General features: G+C 39.8%; 2 protein-coding genes across 2 annotated transcripts in view; both read left to right on the top strand.

The window, feature by feature from the left end:
• The window catches only part of ift140 (intraflagellar transport 140 homolog (Chlamydomonas)), a 31,396-nt gene extending 25,223 nt beyond the window's left edge, over positions 1 to 6,173 (top strand). The window contains exons 20-30 of the mRNA XM_042507297.1: positions 178 to 368; positions 471 to 566; positions 670 to 802; positions 2,255 to 2,398; positions 2,589 to 2,717; positions 2,876 to 3,058; positions 3,151 to 3,354; positions 4,145 to 4,357; positions 4,603 to 4,769; positions 4,902 to 5,043; positions 5,136 to 6,173. Coding sequence (XP_042363231.1) covers positions 178 to 368; positions 471 to 566; positions 670 to 802; positions 2,255 to 2,398; positions 2,589 to 2,717; positions 2,876 to 3,058; positions 3,151 to 3,354; positions 4,145 to 4,357; positions 4,603 to 4,769; positions 4,902 to 5,043; positions 5,136 to 5,315 — 1,782 coding nt within the window. The 3' untranslated portion in view covers positions 5,316 to 6,173. The remainder of the gene's footprint in view (positions 1 to 177; positions 369 to 470; positions 567 to 669; positions 803 to 2,254; positions 2,399 to 2,588; positions 2,718 to 2,875; positions 3,059 to 3,150; positions 3,355 to 4,144; positions 4,358 to 4,602; positions 4,770 to 4,901; positions 5,044 to 5,135) is intronic.
• Positions 6,174 to 7,331: 1,158 nt separating this feature from the next.
• ccdc78 (coiled-coil domain containing 78) lies at positions 7,332 to 15,018 on the top strand. The gene is given in 16 exon segments (XM_042507394.1): positions 7,332 to 7,403; positions 7,612 to 7,743; positions 8,820 to 8,906; positions 9,119 to 9,475; positions 10,504 to 10,554; positions 10,684 to 10,772; positions 11,050 to 11,128; positions 11,258 to 11,383; positions 11,473 to 11,669; positions 13,078 to 13,252; positions 14,064 to 14,107; positions 14,193 to 14,259; positions 14,405 to 14,505; positions 14,587 to 14,651; positions 14,932 to 14,954; positions 14,956 to 15,018. Coding segments are annotated over 16 exon segments (1,728 nt in total).

Genomic DNA, 15,018 nt, shown 5'->3' with positions numbered 1-15,018 from the left:
TGTTTTTCTGTTCTTTATAAATAACCCCCAAAACTATGATCCAGCATGATGCCACATCCTTTGGCCACAAATACCACGTCCTCTTTTTTTGGTCTAAGCATTGGACCACGCAAAGTCCACGGGACTTTCCAGACCAAAGCATTTATCTTTCCATCATCTTTTCCTGTCCTCCCACAGGAAGATGCTGAAAAGTTGTACAAGAGCTGTCAACGCTATGACCTGCTGAACAATTTCTACCAGGCTCTTGGCCAATGGCAGCAAGCTCTGGAAATAGCAGAGAAAGACGATCGCATCCACCTGCGCACCACCTACTACAATTATGCCAAATACCTGGAGTCCATGGGCAACAAGAGCCTGGCCCTTGTATAGTAAGATGGCATCTGTTGTGGTTTTATGTAAATGATAAAGTGGTTTTAATTTTTAGCATTTTTGTCTTTCTGTGTATGTGATTGTAAGCCTTGTTGTTACAGTTATGAGCATTCAGACACACACAGGGTCGAAGTGCCCAGAATGCTCCAGGATGACACATCATCTCTAGAGATCTACGTCAACAAAATGAAAGACAAGTGAGTCCAGGGTGTATCTTAATGGTGTAAAAAACACATGATTCTCATACTGTATGCATACACTGAGTCACGTTTAAACAACAGACCTATCTTATCCATGTAGGAACATCTATAAGTGGTGGGCCCAGTACCTGGAGAGCCAGTCAGACATGGATTCAGCACTGCGTTTCTATGAATGTGCCCAGGATTACCTCTCCCTGGTTCGAGTCCACTGCTACATGGGGAACATTCAGAAGGTGACTCAGTTTGTATTCGGGGTGTCATGTAAGATTGTATTTTACTGAAAAGAATTACATTTGACTCATTCTGGGTATCGCTCTGGAATTATAAGCTTTCCTTCAAGATGAGGTAAATTGTTCTAAAATGACAGTGAAAAATGCAGCGATTTAACCCTCATTAAAAAAAATACTATCCTACAGAGGTAAGAGACCTTAACTCACAACAGTGAGGAACTGAGAAAAATTACTTAAAAGTTGTTTTGGTGTCCAGGTGAATGAAAGTACTCGGTCTTTGCACTTTCTGCATTATAATAATTGACCATGCCAAGGAAAAATGCATTAGGTTCCATTCGATCTTTCACTTTGATGTTGATCACAGTAAGAAATATACTGTATGATTATAATTATGAACTAGATAGAATGTAAACTATTAAAAAACCTGTGCAGGGTTTTTAAAAATGCATAACTTTGATTGTGTTTTGAGTGTACATTATCACCTAACATTAACAGCATCAAATCAGGCAAACTAATATTTGCATTGATTTACAACAAAAACTAATCATATTTGTTTTCTGAACCCTCAGAATTGCAAATTGCAACACCAAGAGCAGGAACTTAATGTGTGGGTAAACAAAGCATTGTAAGCCTAATGAAACAAAGTCAGCGAACATTGGTTGAAGTTATGGGAATTTGCCTGAGTTTCTCCAGAACAATTCTTAGTTAAAGGCCCAGTGTGTAGGATTTAGGGGGATGTATGATCAGAAATTGAATATAATATTGTATGTTTTTTATGTGCATAATTGCCTTAAAATAAGAATTGTTGTGTTTTCATTACCTTAGAATGAGCTGTTTATATCTCCATAGGGAGCAGGTTTTTGTCCACAGTCTGCCATGTTGCATTGTCATGTTTCTGCAGTGAGCCCAGAATGGAAAAAGCAAACACTAGCTCTCAACGGGGCCATTCACATTTCCTTATCGACCGCCGTTGTTAGTGGCCCCTCTGTGACGAACCGAACAACATCACAAAAACACCATTTTGTAACATGAAACTGCTTTATTTTGTGTTTTTGTGACTTTCTATCACCTGATCCGTTTGTTTTGGAGAGGAAGAGGCCTCAGCTGATAATTCGACTCCTGGTAAAAGTCCTCCTGAACGCCTAGATCTTAAGTTAGCAGTGAATGAAACAACAATGAAAACTGAAGGAATCCTAATCAGGAGTGTTGCTAAATCCTACACACTGCTCCTTAAAGACAAACACAACCCACCATCTCCAACACAGGAGACACGGATTATATGTCACGATAATAGAGCAGGACATAAATGTTCCAAAAAGTTATTTTTAACCAAAATAAAGTTAAGGTCTTTTGCCTTTGCAGTATAGGTACGTAGAAACATAATAAACAGAAAGTAACAATATTAATATAATGAGCAGTCCATAGATGTGAAAATGTATTGATTTATTATCCCAGGCATCCGAGATAGCCAATGATACAGGTGACAGAGCAGCATCATACCACCTGGCCAGACACTATGAGGGCCATGATGATATCAGACAGGCTGTCCACTTCTACACACGAGCCCAGGCCTACAACAACGCCATACGACTTTGTAAGGTACAGAACTCCACTATGAACTGCCCATCTTTAGTTTTAAATTAATACCTAACATACAGGTATTAAGAGTATTATTTATCATGTTATTCATCTGCAGAAATGTTGCATAATGTAAATATTTTCATTGTTGATGCTGTGCTTTTAGTCTTTCCCTCAGCAGGTTGATGGTGTGTGTATTGTGTCTAAACAGGAGAATGGTCTGGATGATCAGCTGATGAACCTGGCTTTGCTCAGTAATGCAGAAGACATGATGGAGGCTGCCTGTTACTATGAGGAGAAAGGCACCCATATGGACCGAGCTGTCTCACTCTACCACAAGGTTTCATAACAGATGTCTGCTTTTTATGAATGATTGAAGTTTCATTCAGTTTGCTGCATTCTATTTCTTTCCACAAGGGGGAAGTATTACACCATATATTGAAAGTCAGGAGAAATCTTTGTCACAGCAGTATTTTTTTTCTGATTCCTCCACTGTAGGCTGGTTATGTCTCCAAAGCTCTGGAGTTGGCCTTTGCCACCCAGCAGTTCTCTGCACTTCAGCTGATCGCAGAGGATCTGAATGAGTACTCTGACCCGGCCCTCCTGGCACGCTGCTCTGACTTCTTCATCACGCATTCCCAGTATGAAAAGGCTGTGGAGTTACTGGTTGCAGCAAAAAAGGTACCTATACACATTTTTACCCATATATGAAAATATCAGTTCACATGTGATTACTTATGTGTGTCTTTTCATTTGTGTGTTCTTGAACAAAGTACCATCAAGCTCTGGAGTTGTGTGTGACCCAAAGCTTGACGATCACAGAGGAGCTGGCAGTGAGAATGACTGTGACTGATTCAAAAGACTTGTCTGAAGAGGCTCGAAAAGAGCTGCTGGAGAGGATAGCAGACTGCTGCATGCGTCAGGGCAATTACCACCTGGCCACCAAAAAATACACACAGGCGGGCAACAAGCTCAAGGTAATACTGTGGCGTATAAAAGCTGTATGGGTTCTCTGCAAGCTTAGAACATCTTGCAGGTATCTGGGTGATAGGGCAGGATACTTTTAAGTTATTGACTGAAATAGCTCAATACCAAGTAGTACAGTCAAACAATACCTGTATTCAATCCTTTTGTGTCTGGGGTCTGATCCTAGATCATCCTGACTCCCCCACCAGATTACAAACTTTCTTTTGCTGCCCGGTTAGCTCGAGAGCAAGAGCTAACGTTCAACTAAGAGCCATTGAGCAGTCCCAACAAGCTCACAACAATACCGAAACGGCTCAACTCTGTTTTCGAAGCTGTAATAACCATTAGGTAACATTTGCCATGTGATGCTAAAAGTTAGCCCTGTCGCTGTATGAGTGCAGCTGAGTTCCCAGCATGGAGCTCACACTTCCACAGCAGCTGCTACAACTGTCTGTGGTGTGGTGATGTTGGTGGTTTCCTGGACAGAGTTAGTAGGTCAGCATGCCGAGATGTCACCAAAACATTTGAAAGTATGGCTATACGCCACTCCAATTATGGGTTTGGAATTAAGTACTCAATTGGTATTAGTATTGCCATACTGATATATACTGGCATTGGTACTAGTATTTTATTTTGTTTTATTTTTTACAATAGCCAGCCCTACTGGGTAAAAGGACAAGGGGTTACTCTGTCTGCACATCAGCCTGATGTCATGTGGCATTAGTAATGTGCAATTCACACACGCACAAAATATGACAGTGTTCAACCTTATGGGTTTTTTTTTGTTTGTTTTTCAAACAGGCCATGAGGGCGCTTCTCAAGTCAGGTGACACAGAGAAAATTGTATTCTTCGCCACTATTTCTCGTCAGAAGGAGCTTTTCATCATGGCCGCCAACTACCTCCAGTCTCTGGACTGGCGAAAAAATCCAGAGATCTTAAAGACAATCATTGGTTTCTACACTAAAGGCAGGGCACCCGACCTGCTGGCTGGCTTCTATGAAGCCTGTGCTCAGGTAGAGCTATACACCACACACAACATCTGTTCATTTCATAGTGTCGATTGTTGGTACTTGTCTGGTTATGAATTGAAAATAAGCATTTTGGAAGAAGTCTGTGTTTCAAATAACACACATGTTATGTAGGGTAAATGCAACCTTAGAAAATCTAATAGATATCAAAATTCTACTTCTTGTGAAATGTCATTTGAAATAGTTGCAATTTCAGTGTCTGTTTGCTGCCCTTGTTTACCATTGTTAAGGTGGAGATTGATGATTACCAGAACTATGAAAAGGCTTTAGATGCTTTGACTGAGGCCTTCAAGTGCCTCTCAAAAGCAAAGGACTCTTCAACTGGACAACATGAAGTCAGACTGGCTGACCTGCAGCACAGAGTCACATTAATAAAGAAGTTTGTCCTTGCACGCAGGTAAGAATATAATTCATATTTGTTCTCTTTTGTGTCTTACTGATTCAGTTTTTTAAAAACAGACACCTTTTTCTGTTACTTGCCTAGCTGTGATTATCCTCTAAGGTTTTAGCTTTTCTCCTCTGTCTGCAGATTGTATGCTGAGGATGCTGGTGAGGCGGTGCGGTTATGTGAAGCCTTGCTGGAGGAGCCGGAGTTGGACCCTGCAGTCAGGATTGGAGATGCATTTGGTTTCCTGGTGGAGCATCACTGTCAGCAAGGCAACTACCAAGTGGTAACTATCCTTTTTTTTTTAATGAGATGAAATGTCACTTGATTGTTGATATGTCCAGATTCATGGTTCTCCTTTCCATCTCTCCTCTGTAGGCCTACCGTAAGCTGGAGGAACTCCAGAGGCTTTTGCCTACGCAGAATGTCAGGTACTATGTTAGCCAGGCCAGCCTAGAGGCCCTGCAGAAAGAGTTGGGTATACCCATGGAGCGTGGTGACTGCAGGCATATTGTGAAGGAGGAAGATGAAGTAGAGGAGGACTTAAATGTATCTTAAATAAGTCTCACTGACAATTTTTATTTTTCTCCTAAACAATATAATATATTTTCATGGATTTGGATTTGGATGAAGAATTTGCATTTTCACGTGTGTGAATATGCAAGAGTCTGCACTTTTTCTGACCGGGAAGGACTTTGCAGTTGTTTTCAGTGTCAACAACACGTCACATTAGTAAAATGAGCACAGTAATTGTTTGTATTAGAGGGCACTTGATCATCACATAAATGGAAAAGCACTGTGGAGACAAGAGGAGAAAAAGCTACACCAAGACCACGTAAGGTTATTTAAAATCTTCCTCACTCATTAAGACAGGGTGTCTCCTACCTCAAAAACCAGTATAATGACCTGCAGTATGTTACAGTGAAAATTTGATCATGTAAATATTGATTTAAATTTTTCAATCTAATGCAGTGGTTGTGCATTCAGATGTTCACTGGATCTGCTGAATCTTCACCCTATTTTTCAAAATGTTGAACACAGAATTTTGCCTTTCATCTGAATTTGATATAAAAGATGTTTGCTGTAGATTTATCCTTGAGATCTGATAATGCGGTTTACAAACATTTGGTACAATATCTTTTTTATTCAGTGTATAAATTGTAAGTATCCTTAGTGTCAAAAGTCATATTTCTGTAAATAATTTTTCAGCTATTTTTGATAACTTTGTGAGTTTCTACTTAGCATGTGAATTAATGTGTTTTAAATCACAATAAATTCTTCCTATACATTGCTTAAATTCCTATAATAAAATAGTTTTAAAATGATATTGCACTGTATGGCCTGAAAGGTTTTATATCAGTAGTGGTATTCATATTTTGCAAGCTGCCCAAGATTGTTATCCAAACATGTCACTCCCTGGACAATACCCATTATGTAACCATTAAATGATGTCATTGTCATCACTGATGGTGATTACAATCATGGTTAGATTATGAGGCTGTGGGCCCCCGGACACATAAATGCAGAAGGCCTTACAGTGTGTGTGTGCGTGTGTGTGTGTGTGTGTGTGTGTGTGTGTGTGTGTGTCTCTTTGTATTAATTTCGTGTCACTTTAGGTCATTTTATGTCTCCTTAAACTGATTGAGAGCCTTTTTTCGGTTTTCTGTCTTTTTGTAGTAATTTTGTGTCTCAACAATTCCTCTTCTTTGTGATTTTGATTCTCTTCCTGGTTGGTGCTTGTTAATGTGAGGGACGTTTTGCAGGTTTTGAAGCTTTGGGCCCCTGGGCCAGTGCCTGGTAGGCCTGTTTAGTCATCCATCTACGAATAGGCCCTGTTTGTTATTTATAAGTGGGGAGGCTTAGGGTAGGGACATTCAACTTTAAATGGTTGTATTTTGTATTTTTTTTAATACTCTCAGATTCCAAAAACCAGTAAGTGGGTGTGAAAGGCATGTTTCTTCTACAAATCTCCAAAATCACACCATTTCCTATAACCGCAAACTGTGAAACATGTTTTCTTTATGGCGGAGGGAGGGTCATGCATGGCTCAAGAAAAATATTTTTATATTTTAAAAAAAATCACACCCCAGACACCCCCTATTCTGATAAATAAAGTCCCTACCAATGATATATAGGTGACATGTTATCCAGTAAATTATAATGTTCCAACTGTAGTCACACGATGGCGCTGCTGTCAATGACTTGGGCCGCTGTTAACATTAGCAGCAGTGGCTCACATTTATTTAACAGGAGAGGCCGGCCTTGTCTTCCAGGCTGAAACAATAAACTGTGAAAACACATATAAGCACACATTTATAAGCAATAATGCAATATAGGTCTAAGTTCCCATACAGTTTGTACAGTTTTAGACGCTTTGTTAAAGAACCATAAATCATTTCACAGTAGCATTTGTGTCTTTAAGTAAGTAGTAACTTAGAGTTAATATCCAAGCTGAAAAAGTATGCAAAAACCAAACAAAGTGTCCATACCAGTCTTTGTGTTGTTAAGCCATGGCAACATATTGTTGTTAGATACAGTAATGTAAGTGGCTGTTGACAGTGTCAGTGAATAAATATGGACCCACAAGAAAACCAGAACATTTCAGATGAACTTCAGGAGCGAATTCAAGCTCTGACAGAAGAAAATGTAAGTAAAATACACTTGTCATTCTTCATATGCATTGATTTCACGCACTCTTCACTCCTAAACAAAAAGGTTAACAGTTAAACAGTAAACAACGGTAAACAGTTTTACTCTGTAGTTTGTTCTGAAGTAAGCTGGCAAACTTGTGGATAATCCAAGGGAAACATTTGCCTTAATGTGCGTTGTGGAAACGTGTTTCTATTCACTTCAGTTGCAGCTGCGTGACAAAACTGAACGCCTCTTCACCAAAGTGGGCTACCTGGAGAGCAGACTGGGCCACCTGGCCAGCTCCAACACAGACCTGTCCTGCAGGCTGGTGCAAAGTGAAGAGGACAAACTGAAGGTGGTGTTCATGAGCTATGTATAGTTTGTACAAACTATATGTTTCTGTATGTTCTGTATGAAACCAGAAGAATGTGTGTGTGGATTATGAGACAATGTTCGTACATATATGCAAAAGGCAGCCCCACCACCTCTCTTCATAGGAACAAGAAACACAGACTTTGTGGTAGTTTTTCCACTTTCTGCTGTTGTTGCTGTTTTGCATCTTATTGCAGTCAATATGCCTCTTTGTGTGGTTTTCTGTTCACTGGGATCATTTATACACATATTTTCACTGAGGGGGGCTGCCATAAATATGTAGTATGTAGTATGTGTTGCATCTCTTTGTTGTAGTTATGCATCTTTTTGTAGTTTTGCGTTAGACACAGTCATTTTGGGCTTCTTTGAGGTCATTTGGCTTATTTAGGTAATTTTCTGCCTTTTGTGGTCATTTTTGAGTATAGTGGGGTTTTTTTGAAGTAATTTGAAAAATGTGGCTTTTTGGTAATTTTTTGTATCTGTGGTTGTTGCCATTTTTATAACTATTATGTGTCTCTTTCTTGTTCCTTTGCATCTTTTTGTGGTCATTACTGTTCATCTCCTCCTTAGCAGCACTAAAATATCAATCCAAATTAGTCTCTGCTGGGTTTGAAAGAGAGACTGAATAAGAAAGAGCTAATAAGTTAGGTAACCGCTGTAAAGTTTTCACAGACCTGTGTCCATGTTGCTTTCTATCGTTGATCTGTTCTCTGGTTCCTCTGTGATGTCGCATAGACATACCAAAAAAAAAAAAAAGAAAAGAAAAAAACACAAAAGGCACACTCATCTGCAGCAGAAGTGTGTAAAGCTCTGCCCCACTGGCAATGGGAAAGGAGTCGATAGCCTATTGTCAGCGGGTTTACCCTTGTTTAAAAAACTTGCATGCATGTGCTAATTTTGGTGGGAAAGATGTATATAAGTCTCTTCCTGGTCATTATGTTTCTCTTTGGGTGACACTTTGCAGGTGAAGGTCACGGGGGGCCCTGACAGTTAGGGCTGCTAGGCTTTTGCCCATTAGGTCTGTTCAGGAATCAATCCATGGCTACTCTCATCTTTCAGATATCTAAAGAGCTTGTGGAGGAGAAAATTCAGACAAACAAGATGAGAGAGCAGTTTGAAGAGGAGACATTTGAGCTGAAAAACAAGGTGAGATTACACTTGAAGGGATGTAGTGGTAATTAAACACAGGTTAAATGCAGCCTTTATCTGATTTGTGAGGATTTTAGGACAAGACGATTCAATAAACCCAAAGGGGTGAAATTATTTTTTTATGGATGAACTCTCCTATACATGCTTATATTCACTTTGATCCTGAATTACTGAAGCTGTTTGTGCTGCACTGTATTTCTTCCTTTTAGATATTAAACCAAGTCAGTGTAATAACAGAGCTTGAGATGGGGCGAGACAACTTAGTTAGGGAACTCCAGTCTGCTGAGGCTCGTCTGAAGGTGGGGGAAAAAAGCGGCCAAGAACTGACAGAGGAGTACACCACACTGAAGAAGAACTATCTAGCTCTGGCTGAGGCCCGTGATGTCGAGGTGGCTCAGAGTAAAGAGCTGAGTGCTGAGCTGCTAGCACTGGCCCAGGCCCAGGACGCCCTCCGCAGGCAGCTGGAGGAGCAGCAGCAGAGTGTGGAGACCACCACTCAGGGCCTGCACAGCGAGCTGGACAGGGTGCGGGCCTTGATCAGCCGCATGTCACGTTACAGAGTCAAGGTAAGACAGTTTTCCTTCAGCGCTCTTAAGATGCAACATAAATGCAAATATGAATAGGCAAGTTTTTTGATTTTAATTCCTGAGTTAAGTTCATGTCACTTCATAGTTCCACGACCTTTGGGGGCTTTTGCTGTAGCAGCCCACACCAAGATTAAATGTTATCATTATTGAAACTATTCTGTTTTGTTGAGAAACCAAACACAGATCATGTTAGTGTAATCTCAGATATCTAAAAGAAAAAATGTTATTCAGCTCTAACATAAGCAGAACATGTTTTGTTTTTTTACATGTAAAATGAGAAAATAAAACACGTCTTGTGAGGATCATGTGTCTAACATTTCTCCAAACAGTTCATACACCACATTGCAACATGACTTGACTGTACCTTTGGGTATCCAACACGGATATTTCCCACAAAATTTGTTATTTTGTGCTGATGGACAAAACTGTGGTAGTGCAAGAAGTTGAATGTGTTTTTAGAGGCAAAGTAAGATCATTATTCACTAAAACAGATTTTATTTTGACTTCAGAAAAACTTTTCATTTTGGCGTGCACTAAAACTCCAGTTTAAAATATTGTGTTTGCCATTGTTTTATATAAAAGAGAAGTGTTTAGGATTTGGTGGTGTGTAGTGTTGAGGAGATTGCAACTGGATTACCAGTCCAGATTTCTTCGGTTTTCATTGTTGAGGAGGTTTTTACCCAGCGCCAGATTATTTGCATTGGTCTCCAGACCAGATGATTAAAACCGATCACTGACAAAGCAGTTTCGCATTACAGGTCAGTGTTTCTCTAAGGCTGTTTGTGCAAGCCCATCACCTGCTAATATGTGCTCAAATTTTTACTAGTAGCTGAATTATCTCCAAAACAAGGCACAAAAATACAAGAAATCTCACTTGCGTGTGATTATACACTAAAGAAAACATACTTATTAAACTATATTCCTTCTCTGCTAATATATCCCCCAAAATCCTGCACACTGGACCTGCAAATGTTCATTCCAATTTAATAACATCACTGTGTTAATAGGTTGAGGATCTGGCAGCTTTGGACAAGGAGCAAAAAACTATGGAAAAAACTGCAAGTATTTTTTGTACAAAGCGTACTGTGTATCCTTCTTGGAAACAGTGACCAACACATATGTTTTATGGTCATAAGTAAACCATCTAACTACCTCCTTTCCCTGTTCATTCATATGCTCTCTCATAGCTACTTGGAAACCAAGATGAGATCAAAGACATGCTGGAGAAAATGAAGAACAGCTACGAGGAGCAGCAGAAGAAACTGGAGGAGAGAGTGTGAGTGCCAGTGAATGTTTGTCATTACTCGTGCGCAAGCTTAATTAAGATGAAACATTATTATCTTTCCATTTCCAGTCATCAAAAGGCCAAACTCATCTCAGGATGTATGCTCTTGTGTTCATCCCATACGCATCTGCTCTGTGGGTCCCCTCTTTGATTTTAAGCTGCGGCTTTCTCTGCTGTGATGTGGTCTCTTTGCAATGTCCCTGTGATGTGGCTGTCAGTGGATTTTGGTGGCTACTCTCTTTTTGTATAGCCTGTGTTTGGTCAGCAGGGTGGTGATGGGTAAAGAGCAGCAGGAGAACAAGAGAGCAATCCGTAAGAGCCAACAGGAACTCTATGAGCAGAGTGCGGTAAGCGTGAATACTAATTTTACAGAACTTCCTCAAATGATTGACGATACCATCATTGTTGTGCAACTTCTGAATTAATGTTGAATTGGTGAATTATGTCAAATCATGTTTGTGTTAATTGAATCCAAGGCCCTGATGTGCTCTCAGAGCCATATGAAGGAGGTAGAAGAAGAGAACTCAAAGCTGCAGCTTCAGGTCAAAGAGCTGAATGAGGAATACCGTGCAAGGCTTGTGTGCTATTTACAGGACTTAACTGTGAGTTGCAGTGTTCACACCAGCATGTCTTATAAAGTAATGTGGGACAATCTCTTACACAACATCCATCTGTGTGTCTTTTCATTTAGGAGTACACTGATGGAGTTGGAGAAGGTAAAAGCCCTCCAGAGACCTCAAAGATGAGGACACATGTGGACAGCATGCTCCAGGATGTTCGTTCATCCTACAGAGTCAGGGAGGAACAGCTCGCATCTGCTGCTCGCTCGTATAAGAAGAGACTTCAGAAGGTCACCAAGACCCATCATACGCTCCTCATTGCATACAGGTGGGACTTCCTGTGTGCTTTACTGTTCGTTTGGATGGGTATGTCTTTTCATGTCCTGCTTTTCAGTGTGTACACATATTGTTTAAGTCTTTCCTAACCTGCTCTGTGCACAAGTGAACAAGCTAAGCGGCATGTTCTTTTAAAGAGATGCTCAACCCAGCTCTATTTTTTTTTCTTTCTTTCTTTTTGTTTTTCCTATATTACAGACAGCTGGAGAGTGACATGAAAGGGGGTAGAGGGAGGGGATAATATGCAAAAAGGACCAGGGGTTGGATTTAAGGACTCAGCTCACTGGAACGTGTGCTCCACCAGAGGAGTGGTCAAAGTTTCACGTACTTGCCTCCAGCCTATTTTCATTGATCAAAATTGATACTGCATCCTGACGTCCATGAAGTTTCCTTTTTCTCTCCAAATATGGCAGTGCACAAATCACAAAACTTAATCATTTTTGCAAGTAAATGATTAAAACTTCAGAAAATTCAATTAGTTATCAAAAAATAACTTAGACTTGTACTCACTTGCAGAGGGCAAATCACAAATCTCATCCCCTCTTCACATTGCAACATCCCTTGTAGTGTATCTGGGTGATACTTTGTGCTCAAACTGCGTGGTGTATGTTAAGAAGAGATAATATACAAAGCCATGTCCACTTGTAACCCTTCACGACAACTTGCACATCTATGAGTTGTGAACATGTGAGTGATTCTCCTTGCTTAACTTCACTGTGAAATCGTAGTGATCTGCAAAAATCCGTTTTTTGGCCTTTATTCAACATCATAACTCAGAAACAGAAAGGGAGATTGTGACCATACTTTGTACATTTGGAATCATATACGTTGATATAGTGATAACTTACATCTTGACAAAAGAAAAAAAAACACTGAATACCTTTTTTATTAAATTCCTTCAAAGTCTTCTCTTTATATATTTCATGTACGATGTGAGTGTGAACAGACAGGGATGTAAATTAAAAGTTGATCATTTGAAGGAGGCACACAACTGCAAGGCAGTAATTTTAGTTTACTTATATTTAATCATCTGGACCCCCTCAACATTTATCTCAGGACCCTTTAAGAGGTTCCCGGGCCCTCAGGTTGAGAACCACTGAGCTATACACATAAATAAATTCTTTACTTATGAATTAAATTGCCTATGTTGGAATGACTCAAATATAATGTGAGACTTCACTAGTGTAATGTGTATTTTGATAAACAACAGTGCCATTAAAGAAATACAATAATTCAATTAGGGCTCTAATTTTAAAGGTAACAAATAAAAAGATTAAGACGTAAGAGGATTTTGTTGGATAAAAGTAGGGGGGGTAGCGTCCTAGCACTGCCATTAAGAGCAAATTCCCAGTTGATCCATTATGAGTAACTGGCCTTTAATGTTGCACTGTGATCTTTAGGGTTCAGAGGGAGCAGATCTTGGCTGAACCAGAGAGCAGTCTTGACCCTGGACCCCCAGAAGCCCACTTCAACCTGGAACCCACTGAGCTCAGAGATGAAACTGTGAAGGAGCTTCAGCAACTGCGCCAGGACAAAGCGAGGCTGGAGGGTCATCTGCAGGCGGCCAGGCAGCAGGTAATGCAAAAGAAAGAAGGCTGCTTTTAAATGGGTTGATCTGCTTTTGTTTTGTCTGGTGAATGGTTGTATTTGGTCTTTGGGGATTTATCTTTGTTTCGGTACTTCCTTTGTAAAGCCAAACAGCATTTGTTTTGTGACCGGTTAACAAAAAAAAAGACTTCAAAGTTTGTTTCATACAGCAACAAAATGCTTTAATGCTGAGATGGAGTGCAGATCATGTTGCAGCACTGATGGATGGGATGCTATTAAATCTTTACTGGCTGGGTGTCATGGTTACTGTCAGAGTAGTTTCAGCAGTTAATTTTTATTTTAGACATGCTTTTAAAGACATTTTCTGCCTTTTTTGTAAATATGCTGATTTGCATAGTAGCACAGCAACTTCCAGCCAGCAAGGACTCCAGGAAGAAACTGCACCTGCCCGAGAAATTTTAAAGTGACATCCTATGTTGTTTGTTGTTTTTACATGTCTGTTAATGTGCAGGTTAAACAAAGGAAATAGAACCTGTTAAAGAATTAGCTTTAGAGCCTGTATTTTTCTGAATTAAAAGTTTTTCCTTTAATGAGTTTAGATAATTGTTTCAGAGTAGATTGTGTGCCTCGGCCTCCTCATCAAACGAAGTTTGCATGGGAAAAAGAAAAAAAATCAATGAAAGTCAGACCTTCAAAAGAGCATAACAAAAATAACAGTTCTCAATTTTTAGGAATAAAATGTTGTAGCCCAGATGTTACACACTTCAAATGTATTATTTCACATACATGTTTATATTTATATTGATTCAAGACCTTCACTTTGACTTCTGTGTTCTAGGTGGCTGTCCCCAAAATGCCGGTCCAGAATCTAAGCCATGAGAAGTGAGTGTCATTTTTTGCATTTTCGACAGATGTGGTCAGCTGTGTATTGTGTCATAAACAGTTATGGAAAATGTAACTTTATCAGGCCGGCATGTGAGGAATCCTGGATGGACATAAGGAAACAGCTGAGGGAGATGACGGACTCTACACTGGTAAACAAAACTCTCTCACACCTTAATATTTCAGTTGTCAAATCACATCCTTCACACAAAAAACTTTTATAACCTGCTTCAAAGCTTTTGTTTGAAGAAATACACTTTTTTCTTGCTGATTTGAAGATTTCCTTCCTTTAAACAGGCTGGCTTTGAGAAGGAGCGCACCCTTCTCATCACCAGAGCAACGGTTGCAGAGGCGCAGGTGTCAGAATTGCAGGACTATATTGACAACCACCTAGGAAGGTGAGGAAATCACCTCATTTGTGCGTCATATAATGTTCACCTTCATTAGAGCGCTAACATGAGCTTTACCATTACCTGCAGGTATAAAGAGGAGATCTCACATCTCTGCAGACTGCACAGGACACAGAAGACCGGGCGTTCCCAAAGTGCTAATTCATCGCTCTATTAAGAGAACTGGCCACAAAATCAGAACATACAATACAAGGTAATTCACAATTACACTGTTTTATAGTTAAACCCCGTGCATATTAAATCTGAACATTACAAATGACAGTTTTTAGTGAAATCATACAGAAATCGATGATACTAAGCTGGTTCAATTAAAACATTTAATTTCTTTTCAAGTGGCTACTAATGTTAAATCTGACTTAATACCTTGTTTCGACAAGAGAACATATGTATGGTGCGCATTCATGCCATCACTAGGTGGTGCTGCTCATACTGGTGGTTTTCTCTATGAAAGGCCCCCAAAGAGATCTGGCCTTGAGAAAAAAATGCCTGGAATGTTTGTAA

The sequence above is a fragment of the Plectropomus leopardus genome, chromosome 19, assembly GCF_008729295.1.
Source record: "Plectropomus leopardus isolate mb chromosome 19, YSFRI_Pleo_2.0, whole genome shotgun sequence".
In the NCBI taxonomy this organism is placed as follows: Eukaryota; Metazoa; Chordata; class Actinopteri; order Perciformes; family Serranidae; genus Plectropomus; species Plectropomus leopardus.
Note: the sequence above shows the minus strand (reverse complement) of the source record. Positions and strands in the feature narration are given on the sequence as shown.